General features: G+C 40.1%; 2 protein-coding genes across 2 annotated transcripts in view; one reads left to right on the plus strand and one right to left on the minus strand.

Moving 5' to 3' along the window:
• The window catches only part of GPATCH11 (G-patch domain containing 11), a 1,168,394-nt gene extending 1,163,850 nt beyond the window's left edge, over nt 1-4,544 (minus strand). The window contains exon 1 of the mRNA XM_029594426.1: nt 4,409-4,544. Coding sequence (XP_029450286.1) covers nt 4,409-4,500 — 92 coding nt within the window. The 5' untranslated portion in view covers nt 4,501-4,544. The remainder of the gene's footprint in view (nt 1-4,408) is intronic.
• HEATR5B (HEAT repeat containing 5B) overlaps nt 4,544-13,827 on the plus strand; it is a 571,627-nt gene continuing 562,343 nt past the window's right edge. The window contains 1 exon segment of the mRNA XM_029594411.1: nt 4,544-4,683. The gene's annotated coding sequence lies outside the window, so the exon portion shown is untranslated.

Here is a 13,827-nt window from a genome sequence, read left to right on the forward strand (position 1 = left end):
AGCAAGTTTCTTATGGTAGGTTATCCCCAAGTCTTATGTTAAGGGTAGTAATATTTACAATCAAAAACAAGCAACTGTCAAACCTATAATAAAATTACTGACAACAACATTTTTACAAAGTGAAGAGCATTCTTGATAATTCAGACAATGCTGCTTGAATGTGTTTTGCTTTTGGACTTTGCCTTAGAAGCAGTCCTGTGCTTTTCCCCTAATGTCTGCATATAAATATCCCAGAATGAATAAGTCAGGGCCCACTGTTGGCTGTCGTCTGAATACAATTCCCCTTTTTGCCTTTTGCCCCCATCATCAAAGCAAAGAGCAATGCTGCAGTTGCAACAAAAGCATCAAGGCTAATTGGTTAAAGGTAGTAATCCCTATGTTTCTGTGAGGTTACCCCCATGTACCCTTTTCTTCATTTCTAGCCTTTAGGGATCTGCAATGTTTATTCCATGCCCTTTTGAATTTGTTTACTTTTTTCGACCTCACCACCTCTTCTGGAAGGGCATTCCAGGCAACCACCACCCTCTCCATGGAGAAATTTCCTGATGTTTGCTCTGAGTCATCCCCCTGAAGTTTAATTTCATGACTGCAATTTCCTTTCCAATGGAAAAGATTCAAAGTTTGTGTATCATTAAAACCTTTCAAGTATCTGCAGGTCTGTATCATATCTTCACTGCCTCTCCTCTCTTCCAGGGTATACATTTTTATAACCTTCAGCCTCTTTTCATAAGACTTCCTGTACAGTCTCCACACCGTTTTGGTCACCTTTCTCTGGATCTCCTCTGACCTTATCCTTTTTTAGATACAGGCTGAACATAGTTCCAGGTGAGGCCTCACCAAGGACATGTACAAGGGCTTCATCACCTTTTTTCTGCTGTTTTTTCCACTCTCTATGCAGCCCAGCATTGTTCTGGTTTTAGCTATTGCCTTGTTACATTGCTTTGCAGTCTTCAGATTGCCAGATCACTATTTATTTATTTATTTATTTCGGATTTTTATATACCGACATTCTCAATACAAGTATCGAATCAGGTCGGTTTACATAGAACATTAACTGTCGCAATAAAGGCGTTACATTAAACAGCGTTTCTTAACATATATTTTCTTAACATATCACATATAAATATAACTATAAATACAACTTAAATATAAGTATAAATACAGTTTAACTTAAATATAAATACAACTTGAATATTACATAAACAATAATAATACTGATGATAATAATAACTCGTCAACAGGACGAAGATCAATATCAGGAAAGTTTAAAGCGTGAATAAATATCTTGAATAATTGGAGGGACAGTCTAAATTGTGATGTGAGGGTACATATACCTTGTTGAAATGCAAAAACCGAGTTATGCATGAATTAAAGAAGACTGATGAATCAGAGAAGTAGTCTTAAACAGGTGAGTTGTTCAGGTCTGGCGTGGTTGGTTCTTGAGGGGAATATGGGTGATCGATGATCTGATGTTGGACTATTTTCCTCTTTGACCGGTGTCTGAGTGATCTTGTGACTCTGAATAAGCTTGCCTGAAAAGCCACGTTTTTAGGTTTTTCTTAAAAGTTAGATGACAGGTCTCTTGGCGTAGATCCGGCGGTAATGAGTTCCAGAGGGTGGGCCCAGCTGTGGAGAGTGCTCGTTTTGTTAGTGTAGATTTGATCAGGGGAGCATATAAGGAACCTTTGTAGTTGTATCTGATGGGTCTTTGTGATGTGTGAGGGCGGATTTGTGTGATTAGATTTAGGTGAGCGATGCCCATAATATCCTTGTGGATCATTGATAATGTCTTGTAGGAGATTCTAGCTTTTATAGGAAGCCAGTGGAGGCTGTGAAGAATAGGTGTTATGTGGGCTCTTTTATTTGTGTTAGTGAGTAGCCTCGCTGTGGCATTCTGCACCATCTGTAATGGTCTTGTGGATAAGGCTGGAAGACCTAGCAGTAGAGAGTTGCAGTAATCCAGTTTAGACAGGATTAAAGACTGGACTACTAGCCGGAAGTCACTGAAGTGAAGAAGAGGTTTAAGATTTTTTAGCACTTGGAGTTTGAAATAGCATTCTTTAGTTGTATTGGTGATGAAGGATTTAAGGTTGAATTTGTTGTCGAGATGCACTCCCAGGTCTCTGACTGAGGTGGAGTGGTTAATAGTTAGTTTTGAGAATTGAGTTGCGTTTAGGGAGTTGGTGAGGGTATTGTTTTCGTCAGGTGAGATGATGAGGATTTCTGTTTTGTTTGGATTAAGTATGAGGTTCAAGCTGGATAGCAGAGTGTTGATAGCTTGTAAGCAGTTGTTCCAATGTGCCCAAGTTTTTTGCAGTGATTCTGTGATGGGCAAGAGAATCTGAATGTCATCAGCGAAAATATGTTTTAGCTTTAGGTTAGAGAGTAAGTGGCAGAGTGGAAGCAGGTAAATATTAAATAGTGTAGGTGAGAGAGATGATCCTTGAGGTACTCCTCGAGTTGATTTGATAGGATGCGATTCTTCATTATTGATTTTTACTTTGTAGAATCTATTCTCCAGGAACGATTGGAACCAGCTATAAGCTTCTCCTTGGATTCCTATATCGGATAGCCGTTCGAGTAGGATGGTATGGTTGACCGTGTCAAATGCGGCGGATAGGTCAAGAAGAGCGAGGAGGTGAGGTTGTTTTTTTTCGAGATTAAGAAGGATGGTGTCCGATAGCGATGTTAGAAGTGCTTCAGTGTTTTGAGATTTCCTGAAGCCGAACTGGAAAGGGGAGAGAATGTTGTTATCCTCCAGGTATTCCGACAGTTGTTTGTTGATGAATCGTTCCATTACTCTTGAGATCAGGGGAAGGTTGGCGATAGGGCGGAAATTTGCAGGGTCATCCGTTGAAAGGTTTGGTTTTTTTAGTAAAGGTTTCAGAACGGCTATTTTGAGTTGATCTGGGACCTTTCCTTGAATAAAGGAGTAGTTGATGATGTCTGCTATTGATTTAGAAATGGTGTTAGGGGTCGATAGGAGAAGATTGGAAGGTATGGTATCCAGTGGATGGGAAGAAGGTTTGAGTTTCTTGAGAATAAGTTCGATTTCCAATGATGAAGGAGTTTCGAATGATAAGCTGTATTCTTTGTAATGTGGTGAGGTTATTGGCTGAGAAACTGTTGAAAGTTGGGTAGATATAGGCTTAAGGAGGTTGGTGATCTTTTTATCAAAGTAGATTGCTAGTTCCTCAGCTTTGTTGGCTGCTTGATCATCTGGAATGATAGGTGGAGTGGGTTTTGTTACCCCATGGTCCCTTCTCCCAGTCTGTGGAGTTCATGCTGTATTCAGGAAGAGGAGTTCTTACACATGTAAGAGCTACTACTGTTGTCAGTTATTGCTGCAAGGTGCTGATCAGACTAATCCAGGATCTCTCCTCATTCAGAAAACTAAAGACCTGCCTATGTGAAGCAGCTTTTGGAGCAAATCATCATTAGCCCTGTCTCGCTGCCCTCTATTCTGATTATTGAACATTACTGCTATTATGGGTAATTGACTATTAGTTATTTGTTATACCCTGTACGGCTTTTTTTTTTTTTCTTGTACTCACTCTTAGCTCCTGTTCAGTGTGGGCCTCTCTTCTTTAACTATTGTTTATTGCTTGCTGTGTCTTGTATAATTGTTATTGTCTGTACTTAACAGTCCTGCATTTTATGCTCAATTTCAGAACGGTACCTTTCAGCTGTAAATAAGCACCACAATGTAACCGAGCTCAGGACATAATACGCTTTGATCTCCCCAGCTAGAGAGGCATGCCATAAACGAGAATGATGAAAATGTTGACGAAGGTGCTAAAAGTAGAGCCCTGGTGCTGCCCTAGCTATGAGCCTCAAGCAGTGGTACCTTTTCTGCGGCACACCTGATCAGGTCTGAACGAGCCCTGGCTGGGAAAATGGTTTCTAGTTTACCTATATCATATTTATGGCCACAAAACAAGTACAGGGAATAATATATTTAAATCTTTGACACCATTTTACTCAAAAACGTCAACTCCCCCTTTTTGCCCAGTTAATGATCATTCTGCTGCTTTTTCAGACACAGATAATCGCTTCTTAAAAAGAATAGGAATGAAGAAGTTAACACATCACCAATTGTGATCCTCAGTATTCCTCTTAAGAACATCTCTCAAATGTTAGACTACATGATTTGAGGAACAAAGTGACAGGGAGCTAAGAAATAGAATTATTATAGAAGGAAGCCCTCAATCTTATCTGCCAGTTTATGAATACAACACGGCAGGATAATTCTTGTGCAATTCCCTAAAACTCATCCACCCATGGCTTTCCTTAACCCCAGCCAGTAAGACAGTTCTGACATCACAATCAGATATCGCCAAAGCCCACCGATAAGAACCAATCACCCCTGCGAACCACAACACCCACACAGCAAACCAAGTCTCCTTACTGCGCATTGAGAAAGGCATCAGACATATAATCATCTTCCTCTTCCTCTCCCGCCATGTTTAAAGCGCCGATCGGCCCCGCCCCCTCCGACATATCGCCGCCTTTCCACGCCCACAGCTCGTTATTCTCTCTGCGGAAGCCTCGCGAGCACTGCCCGTCAATCTTCTTACAGTCCCGCCTCCATTCCACGCCTGCGCAGAGGTTGTTCAGAAGGCCGGCTGGAGCTGGTGATAGGGAAACGGGAGGCAACGGGGTGACAGCTGCGACGTGGAACCGGTAGGTTTTTCTTTAGGTCTTCCTTAACTATTTGTGTACAAGCCATGGTCGATAGTGAGGGGAGGAAGTCGTTGCCGGAATAAGTGACGTGTCCACCGCCTTCTGTCAACTGGCGGTTAGTTTCGGTTGGGGAACAGTGTCAGGTAGCGTATCCCCGGGTCACGTGTTCTTTCACCCTGCTGGCTCTTCCGTGTGTGTTAACGGCCGCTCTAGTCGTGCCGGCTCCTTCGGACAGGCTGGACTACAAGTCCCATAATGCCCTGTGGTGAGAGCTTGAGGCCCGGTACTGCGGTGATTTGCTGGGGCCTGGGCCGGCAATCCGAACTGGGTTTGACTTGGGGGCAATAATTATCTCTTGCTATCTAAAATTCTCTTCAGTCCCCTTTCGTTACCTAGTAAATTGTTCGAGAGCTCACCTGATGTTTATAAATACTTCTACATTTGAGGGAAATAAAATTACATCGAAAGAAGATTGGGAGGGTGGTCTTTCTGTTTTTCCATCTGTTCACAAACAAAAGTGCTCCGCCAGGATGACATTGGAGTTCAGTGCAGGTGCGGCCAGTGCTAGTCCTCAGGAGCCACAAACGGGGATGATTTTCGGGATATCTGCAATGAATATGTATGGCATGTAATTACACAGCCTTCATGTTATGCAGCTATATCTCACGTGTATTCATTAATATCAAGAAAAAATGACCTGTTTGTGACGCCTGAAGACTGATGTTGACCACCTCTGTTCCAGTGAATATCTGTATTTCCTAACTCCAACATTACTTAACTCCCTTCAATCAACACACTTCGCTAGGAATAGCATTAATAGCCACCCCTTATAATGTTGTTATATATATATATATATAATTATCTGATCTTCATTTTCCTTCTTACTCCAAGTTATTGTTTCCCTGTTACATGTAACTGCTTTTCTGCACTATTGTTCAAATTGTAAAGTTTATTTTAATTGCACCCCTGTTTCTTGTGAACCTGCATGATGGGACTATCGTCTTGAATGTTGGTATATAAAAAAAACTTAAATAAAATAAATAAATAATAAAAATATTAATATTGATCCTGGTGGAAAGTGGATTTTGCATAAGTTCTGATACCTTTTTCAGACAACACAGAAGAGCTATCTAAATATGTTTGTAGTATCTCAGCTTTGGTGATAAAACATCCTTTCTTCACTGTGACTGCAAGGCTGAGGTAGGGAAGCATGTTTATCTTGGGATAATGAGCATTTCTGGCCTACAACACTGTAAAGCTCAAGATATACATATTTCTGAAGATGGCTTTAACTGATCTTGGAAGTTCACCTACAACTCTGCTTTGGCTATTTTTTTTTTTTTTAGATTGCCTCAACAAAAGGCATTGATAATTACCACAGGTCACTAATGTCAATATCCCAGTGTTAAAATTACAAATTTTGATCAGTCAATCCACATACACTAACCCAAAAAAGCAAACATAATCTGGGGACTACCAAATAATCCCAAAGCACCAAAAAACTCTTGTCACCCAGTTGTATATTTTTTTAACTATGCATCAGCAAATTTTTATCACTCCAGAAAGTTTCTTTGTAGGACCCTCTAGAACAGTGGTTCTCAACCTTTTTCCCATCATGGCACACCTGACAGACCACGCTCACATGTGTGATACACTGCTCGTTACAATTCACGACGGAAATAAAAAATAAAGGCCCAGTATTATTTTTATTGTTAAGAATGACACAAGGGAAAGATACATATACTGTCTGAACAGAAATTGCATAAATAGTAAACATCCCACACCAAAACAGCACCAATTTCCAATACTGAAACAGTAGCACCTTACTTAAGAAAAGGCAACACTGAAAATATTATACCAGGCCTTAAAACACCACTACACCTCTTATTAGGAAAATGGAACAAGCCAGGCTACTATAGAGCCCTACACAGAAACTACACACCAGCAGAAAACCTCACCTGAATCACATGTGCTGACCCTCACCTAACAAAGAACATAGAGACCAAAACGCATAACTAGAAGCATGCAGACAAAAACTGAATTGTAAACTGCAACAAGCTAGGGTCTTTGTATGCAGTGTAATAAAGGAAAAAAAGAAACATCACCAGTCCTTATAAAAGAAATCAAGAAATATAAAATCAATAGCAGCAAAACCATACTAACAAAAAAAACAGATTATTTTGAAACAGCTGATGAATGGAATATCCAATAATTAAAAACTCATATCAAAGACTTCTAGATACCAATAAGATATTTAAAAATAGACACAAAGGCCCAATAATGAAAAATAATAAGGATACAAAAACTGTTTTGCTCTGCATACCTGGAAACATTTGATATCCAGGTGCCCTGAGATTGTTTTGAATTAGCAGGAGGAGGGATGGTTTGCTTGCAACTTTCTCCTCTCTCTCACACACTGGCTTTCAATCGCTCACACACATAGGCATACTCTTTCACACAAATAGGTTTTCAATCACAAACTTACACATACAGGTTCTCAATCATACACTTATATTCATGCTATCTCTTATACACATACTCTCTTTCACATATACAGGCCTCAATCATTCACATACATGCTGTCAAACACACACACAATCAAACACATATGCTTGCTCATTCACTCACTCTTCTCTTCTCCCCCCCCCCCCGAACTAGCGATAGCAGCAGCCTCTTCAACTTCCAAACCTAAAGACAGCAGCAACCTTCACTTTCAGCCCTCATCGGCCGTGGGGGTTGATGTTGTTCTTCGTTTTTCTCTGAGCCGACGCTGCCCACATTAACATGGTCTCTTATTCCTGCGCAAGTACAGTACCTGCTGCTCATCACTTCTTCTGGGCTGCTGGGAGGTGGGAAAGAGAGAGCATGCTGGTGCTGTTGACTCTAGCTGTCCTGCTGGGTTCTGCCCAGGCTATCAGTGTTTTAAGCCCAGGTGGAGGACTTATTTTACTCGGGGGAGCAGCTGGGTCAGCGGGGGACCGGGAAGTGTGGCGACACACCTGCATGTGCTTGGCGACACACCGGTTGAGAACCATTGCTCTAAAGTACAGTTTATATCACCCATAAACTGCGTTCTCACATAGGTCCAACTTTACTTTATTAATCCCAAGCACCTCTAACTGCCATCACTGGGGAAAAAATCTCTTGCAGCCCAATAGTTAATAATTCTTTATTGTCCTCCCAGTAGTCTGAAAATCAATTCAATTCTCTGTAACTCCACAGTGCTTCGCCTGTAGAGCATAGCAGTGCAGCGTGCCACAAGTTCAGTCGATGTTCTTTAATTATTCTTTACACCAAAGAACAGTACTTATCTATGCAACGCAGACATAGCCATCCTTTGCTCTTAAATCAACTGCTTCAAGGCATAAATTCACAAGAATTTTAGCACACTTTCTATTTCTGACTGGTGTTGATCTGCAGTTCAGTGGCTATTATTAAAAGGTGTGACAATGTACAAAGAATCCAGAACTTCAGTAGTTTTTGAATTTACATACTCTGTTGAAAATCTTCTTGAGTGATACTTGTTTGTTAGCAGGGTCAGACCAACATTCAGAACTTTTTTTTTTTAATTCTTTATTTGATTTTAAATCATATTTACACAAATGTGATAGAAATCAGGAAAAACAAAGTAAAACTTACAAATACACAATAGTAACCACATGTTTTTTTAAAGTCTTTGTTACATTGGATCTGCATTACAAAATAAAATAATCAGTAATAATTATCCCACTAATACCAAATATCCACTAGATAGTAAGCAGATTTATCCTGAATAAAAGTTTCTAAATGGATTGGGTCTACAAATATAAACTTGTGACTCTGATACATTCCAGCTGTCTTTATCCCTTCCCCCCCCCTCTTCCCTTTTTCTCGCCTGTTCCCCTTACCCGCCCCCCTTGTTCAATGTATTTTCTACCTGCTTCAGTTTTTTGTAAACCGGCGTGATGTTCCCTACGAACATCGGTATAGTAAAAGTTCTTAAATAAATAAATAAAATAATGATACACTTACTAGGAAATTAAAAAAAAAAAAGCACTTAATGAAACAACATAAGAACATAAGAAATTGCCATGCTGGGACAGACCAAGGGTCCATCAAGCCCAGCATCCTGTTTCCAACAGAGGCCAAAAACCAGGCCACAAGAACCTGGCAATTACCCAAACACTAAGAAGAACCCATGCTACTGATGGGTTGATTAATAGCCGTTAATGGACTTCTCCTCCAAGAACTTATCCAAACCTTTTTTGAACCCAGCTACACTAACTGCACTAACTACCTTCTCTGGCAACAACCTGAGGTTTTAGCTGAAAAAACTGCCTTCTCAATGAGTTTCCTGCAAAACAACCAGGAAAACCTGATCCCAATAACCACAAAATAAAGAATTTTTATATTTAAACTATTGTCTAAAGAAAATTTCCTATCACTAGTCAAAGCAAAGGAAACAGTAAATGTAGATATTAACCTTTAGATATTTGCAGAAAGGGGCAAGAACATCTGTTTCCCCTTCCTCAACACTCTGTATTCTTTTTATCTGGTATATAATCAGAACTAGACTAAAACCTTTTTATCCGGGGGATTGCCTTCTCTGATAGACTGCTGATACACCTCCCGTCTGGAACATCAGGCATGGAGGCGGACACCCTAGGTCTTGAGGTGCACTGGTCTTAAATGGCCCCCAGTGGTGTGCTGCTGCCAACATGGCAAAGCCGAGCACCCCTTCTGTAGATTTTTCTCTGGAGCTTAGAATGGAGAAAAAGAGAAATGGAAAGTTAAGTTTGATTCCACAAGCCTCAATACCCACTGTAGGACCAATGGACCAACATCTCACATGAATTTCTGAAGATGTTGGGGGAAATAGATGAGCTTTCCCCTGAGCATGGGTGGTTGGTCTCCTCCTCTTATACCTTGACCAGAATCAGTAGGGGCTCTATTATCCCTAGGAACTCCGCCTGATATTGGTCAACATGACCTGAGCCTTAATCAAGGAACTTGGGACAGTTTACCTCTATCTTTGTCCAGCAGTTCCCTTATTGTATGAAGTTGTGTTGAACGATCTTCTCCTAATATTTTACAAGAACAGATGGGAATAGTGGACTTGGGTCAGCTGTCCCAATTCCGACGGCTGTTAACCAGCTTTTGGGTGGTAAAGGTTATTTACCTGAGGATATGGAAGAACCAACAAAAATGTCTCTTGGAGACATTTGGAAAGTAGTCTCTAAAATGGAATCTGCTTTAACCCAATCTCTCACAACTGTGTGCATTTTCAGAAGGTGCCTCTAGTAAGTTTATGGATTTGGAGCACAGATTAGCTGCTATTGAAGGTCAATTAGTAACAAATAACTAATTTGCAAAGAATATTCAGTCTGCGTTGGCTACAAATGTTAAGGATTATTTATTTGTTTCATAATATTTATTTATTTTGGTTTTTTATATACCGGTCTTCTTGCATTAGATGCAAATCAAATCGGTTTACATTGAACAATTAAAACTTGCTTGAAAAAGCATTACATGTAACAAAGAACATCAAAACATGAAAAACCTGTAGGAACAATAATAAAACACAGAGTTTGAATTGTTCATCTTTACCAGATGCCTTACAGGAAATCAAAAAGATGGATTAAAAATTAAATAACATATGGAAGTATCGAGAGAAATAGAGCATGGGAGCACTGAGTGAAAATTATGAGAGAGGAGAGGAGAGGGAAGGGGAAAAAAGAACAGAGGGACCAGAAAGGTGGTTAAAAAAGGAAGGATTAGAGGGAGGAAATTATAAAAAGAAACAAACAAATCGAATTTGCCATGGTAAATCTACAGTAAGAAATCAGGGAAATGCTAGATTAAATAGACAAGTTTTCAGTTTTTTTCTTGAAGGATTGATGGCAGGGATCCTGTCTAAGGTCTGGTGGAAGTGAATTCCAATGAGAGGGACCTGCCGTGGAAAAAGCTCTATTACTTAGTGTAGAACAGCTAGATAATGCTTTGAGATATACAAATGTAAGATTTGTTAATTTTCCAAAGTCTAGATTATCACCGACAGAATTGTTTAAAAAATATACAACTGATTACAAATTGTTCTAGACAAAGAGTTTAAATTATCTAAGTGTGTGTTCTTTTTTTTTTTTAATTCAGGAAGATAAGACCTGAAGGATTGGTTGATGTTCTTGTCCTGACTAATAGTACAGATCTGTATTTCTTCAGGATTTTCAAGATCTTGTTTCTAATAGAGCTACTTTGTTAGCTTCTTTTGTTTCCAATATGGATAAAGAGCTAATATTTAAGCAGTACTTCAAATTTAAAGCTATAAATTTTTGTGGTCAGAAGGTTTTTGTTTATCCAGATGTTTCTTGTGAAACACAACTGCATAGGAAATTTATTTATTTATTTAGAATTTTTGTATACCGACATTCTTGAAAGAAGATATTAAATCATATAGGTTTCCATTGAAACTGAACAATCGCAGCTGTGGCGTTACATTGAAATAAATTTGTCCGATAACAAATAACATTGTAAATTATCTTTCTTTTAAGCATTGAGCAGTTCTCCTTGTGGCTATTTTGTTTTCCTTAAGTTTCACTACAAATGCATAGTAACTTACCAAGGAAATACCTAAGTGTTCCTTTATCCAGCTTGCTTGGAGACATTTCTGTTAGGTACATCTTTTAGTTGCACAATCTGCTAATGTTACTTGATTATAGGAATGGAGCTATTTAAATGCTCTTGTTTTTCAGATTTCCAGGAATAGTAGTATTTCTGTTTTATATAATTTGCTTATTATTCCCCCAAGATGTGGGCTTGAATTCTCCCTGTTAGGGTTTACATTGTATACTTCCATTTATATTTTTCCCTTGTTTAATATGTATTAGCCAGAATGTTGTTTTTCATGTTTATGATGAATAATTAATAAAGATATTTTTATCCAAAGGAAATTGAAGTATTTCAGTCACATTTTTTAAACAAGTCCTTACCAGAAATCTAACTAGAATAAGGAAAATTCACCAGACATAAATAATGAGACCTAAGTCTGTTCTCCAGAGACTCACATTTCAAATGAATACTCAAACAATCTTTAATGCCTGCACCTAAAGACTGCTGCACACCAGAAATAGTAGAAACTTGAGCAATAGAATTAGCTTCTAGAGAGTCCAACCTAGAGCCAACATCTTGACCTTATTAGAGGTATCAGAAGTAAATTGGTTTAATTGTATTTTCACGTAGATAAGCAGCTGAATTAGCCATGCTGTCTGGGTACGTCCTCCATGCCACTAGGTAGCGTAGCTCTCCAAGTATGGTTAAGACTTTCAGCTACGCACTCCATCTTGTATATTGCTCGCTCTGCCTGAGGTACTTCAGTCTAAAACTTTCCACGCAACACATTGTGCAGGGCTATTTATCTTCACTGTACTTAACAAAACAGTTATATTTCTATCTAAAATCCTCTTGACAGAAAGGGAAAACGCAGATGAAGACATATATCATCAATAAAAAAAAAATCCTCAAGCTGCCCTCATGAGATTGTTCAGCATCTCTGGGCACCCCACCACCTCCAAACCTACTCGATGCTTACTTCGTCTCCTCGGTTACCCCCCAGTCTACCTGGGCTGGCAACGAGTAGAGACTGGGGGAGGGGTACTTTGCAGTGGTTGTTTCTCACTTACCGGCTGCTGAAAGACAGAGCGCCAAGTTTAAAATCGGCTCTGGGATGTTCTGCCCTGCTGCGGTGCTGACTGCCTCTTGATTTCAGAGGCCAAAACTAGTTGCGGTGGCGCCAGAGAACTGGCACGTCACTGATCCGAGGGTACTTCAACACCGCTAAAGCCTAATAACGGTAAAAAAATATATATATTCATGGACCGGTATACCCAATCCCGCCCCCACCCAACAAGGACACAAATGGCGCCTGCCTGACAGAAGATGCTGGGCCTATTCACCCAATGGCCCTACCACAGCATTAAGACCGGGATCTCATAGTTAGGTGCCGTGCACATTCTCCTTCCATATTACTGTGCACCTTCCCCTTCACTCCCTGCTAGTGGACGGGATGATACAGGCGGCTTCTAAGTTCAGTTCTTTTCACTGCCACCATATAAGTCATCAGATGACGTCCCAAAAAAAAAAAAGTGGAAAAGAGGAGGAATACAACCTCGTCAGCCACTTTAACGGCTAGCCCTAAACAGCAAAACCTAGCTGGGTTTTTTCAGAATCATACCGCCACCTGCGCACATGCTTCTGATGAGTAATGCAGGTGACCCAACTTCCTTTCAACCTGGAAGCTCATCACTTTGGATCCTTGGGTCTTCTCCATTATAGAACACCAATTTCCATACTGAGGGTAATCAGTGCTCTTCTCCAGAATCATTGCATTCAGAGAGTACTCTACCAAGAAATCTGTCAGAAATTCTATTCTTAATATTTCCTAATTCCTAAGAGGTCAGGAGGCCTACGCCTCATCTGAAACCTCCATTCACTCAACAAACATCACTACAAAGAGAAGTGCAAGGACTTCCTGCAAGTTCGTTCTTCCAATTCTACGACCCAAGGAGGGGATGTGTTCCCTGAATTTGAAAGATGCCATCCGGATTCCTGGTACTACCTATTTTTCAAGACCGACAACCAGGTAATACCAATATAGGTCCTTCCTTTGGGCCTTTCATCTGCCCCTAGGGTCTTCACAAAATGTCTGGCAGTAGTGCTGGCGTACCTTCATCACAGGGAGCAACATTTCCCTATCTAGACAATGTGCTCTTCATAGCACCAAATCAGACTCTCCTACGGGACAATCTACTACGAACTATTTCCCTGCCTAGACAATTTAGGCCTCCCGGTAATTTACGAAACATCACATTTAGAACAAATATAAACTCTGGAATTCATGGGAGCAAATATCGACACCATTCAGAACAAGGCTTTCCTATCGCATCCGAGAGCATTAGCTCTCTCCACGGTGACGTCACTTCTACTTCACAGTGCAACAGTTTCAGCGCACCAAATCCTAATCATATTAGGCCACAGGACAGCGGCCATTTGCGTAGCTCCTCATACACGCCTACATATGTATCCTCTCCAATGAGTTCTGTAAAGCCAATAGGATCAGATCTTCCATCCATGGTCCAATCCTATAACCATAACAACATGCAGACAGACCTA

This window comes from Rhinatrema bivittatum, chromosome 3 (assembly GCF_901001135.1).
Source record: "Rhinatrema bivittatum chromosome 3, aRhiBiv1.1, whole genome shotgun sequence".
NCBI classification, from domain to species: Eukaryota; Metazoa; Chordata; class Amphibia; order Gymnophiona; family Rhinatrematidae; genus Rhinatrema; species Rhinatrema bivittatum.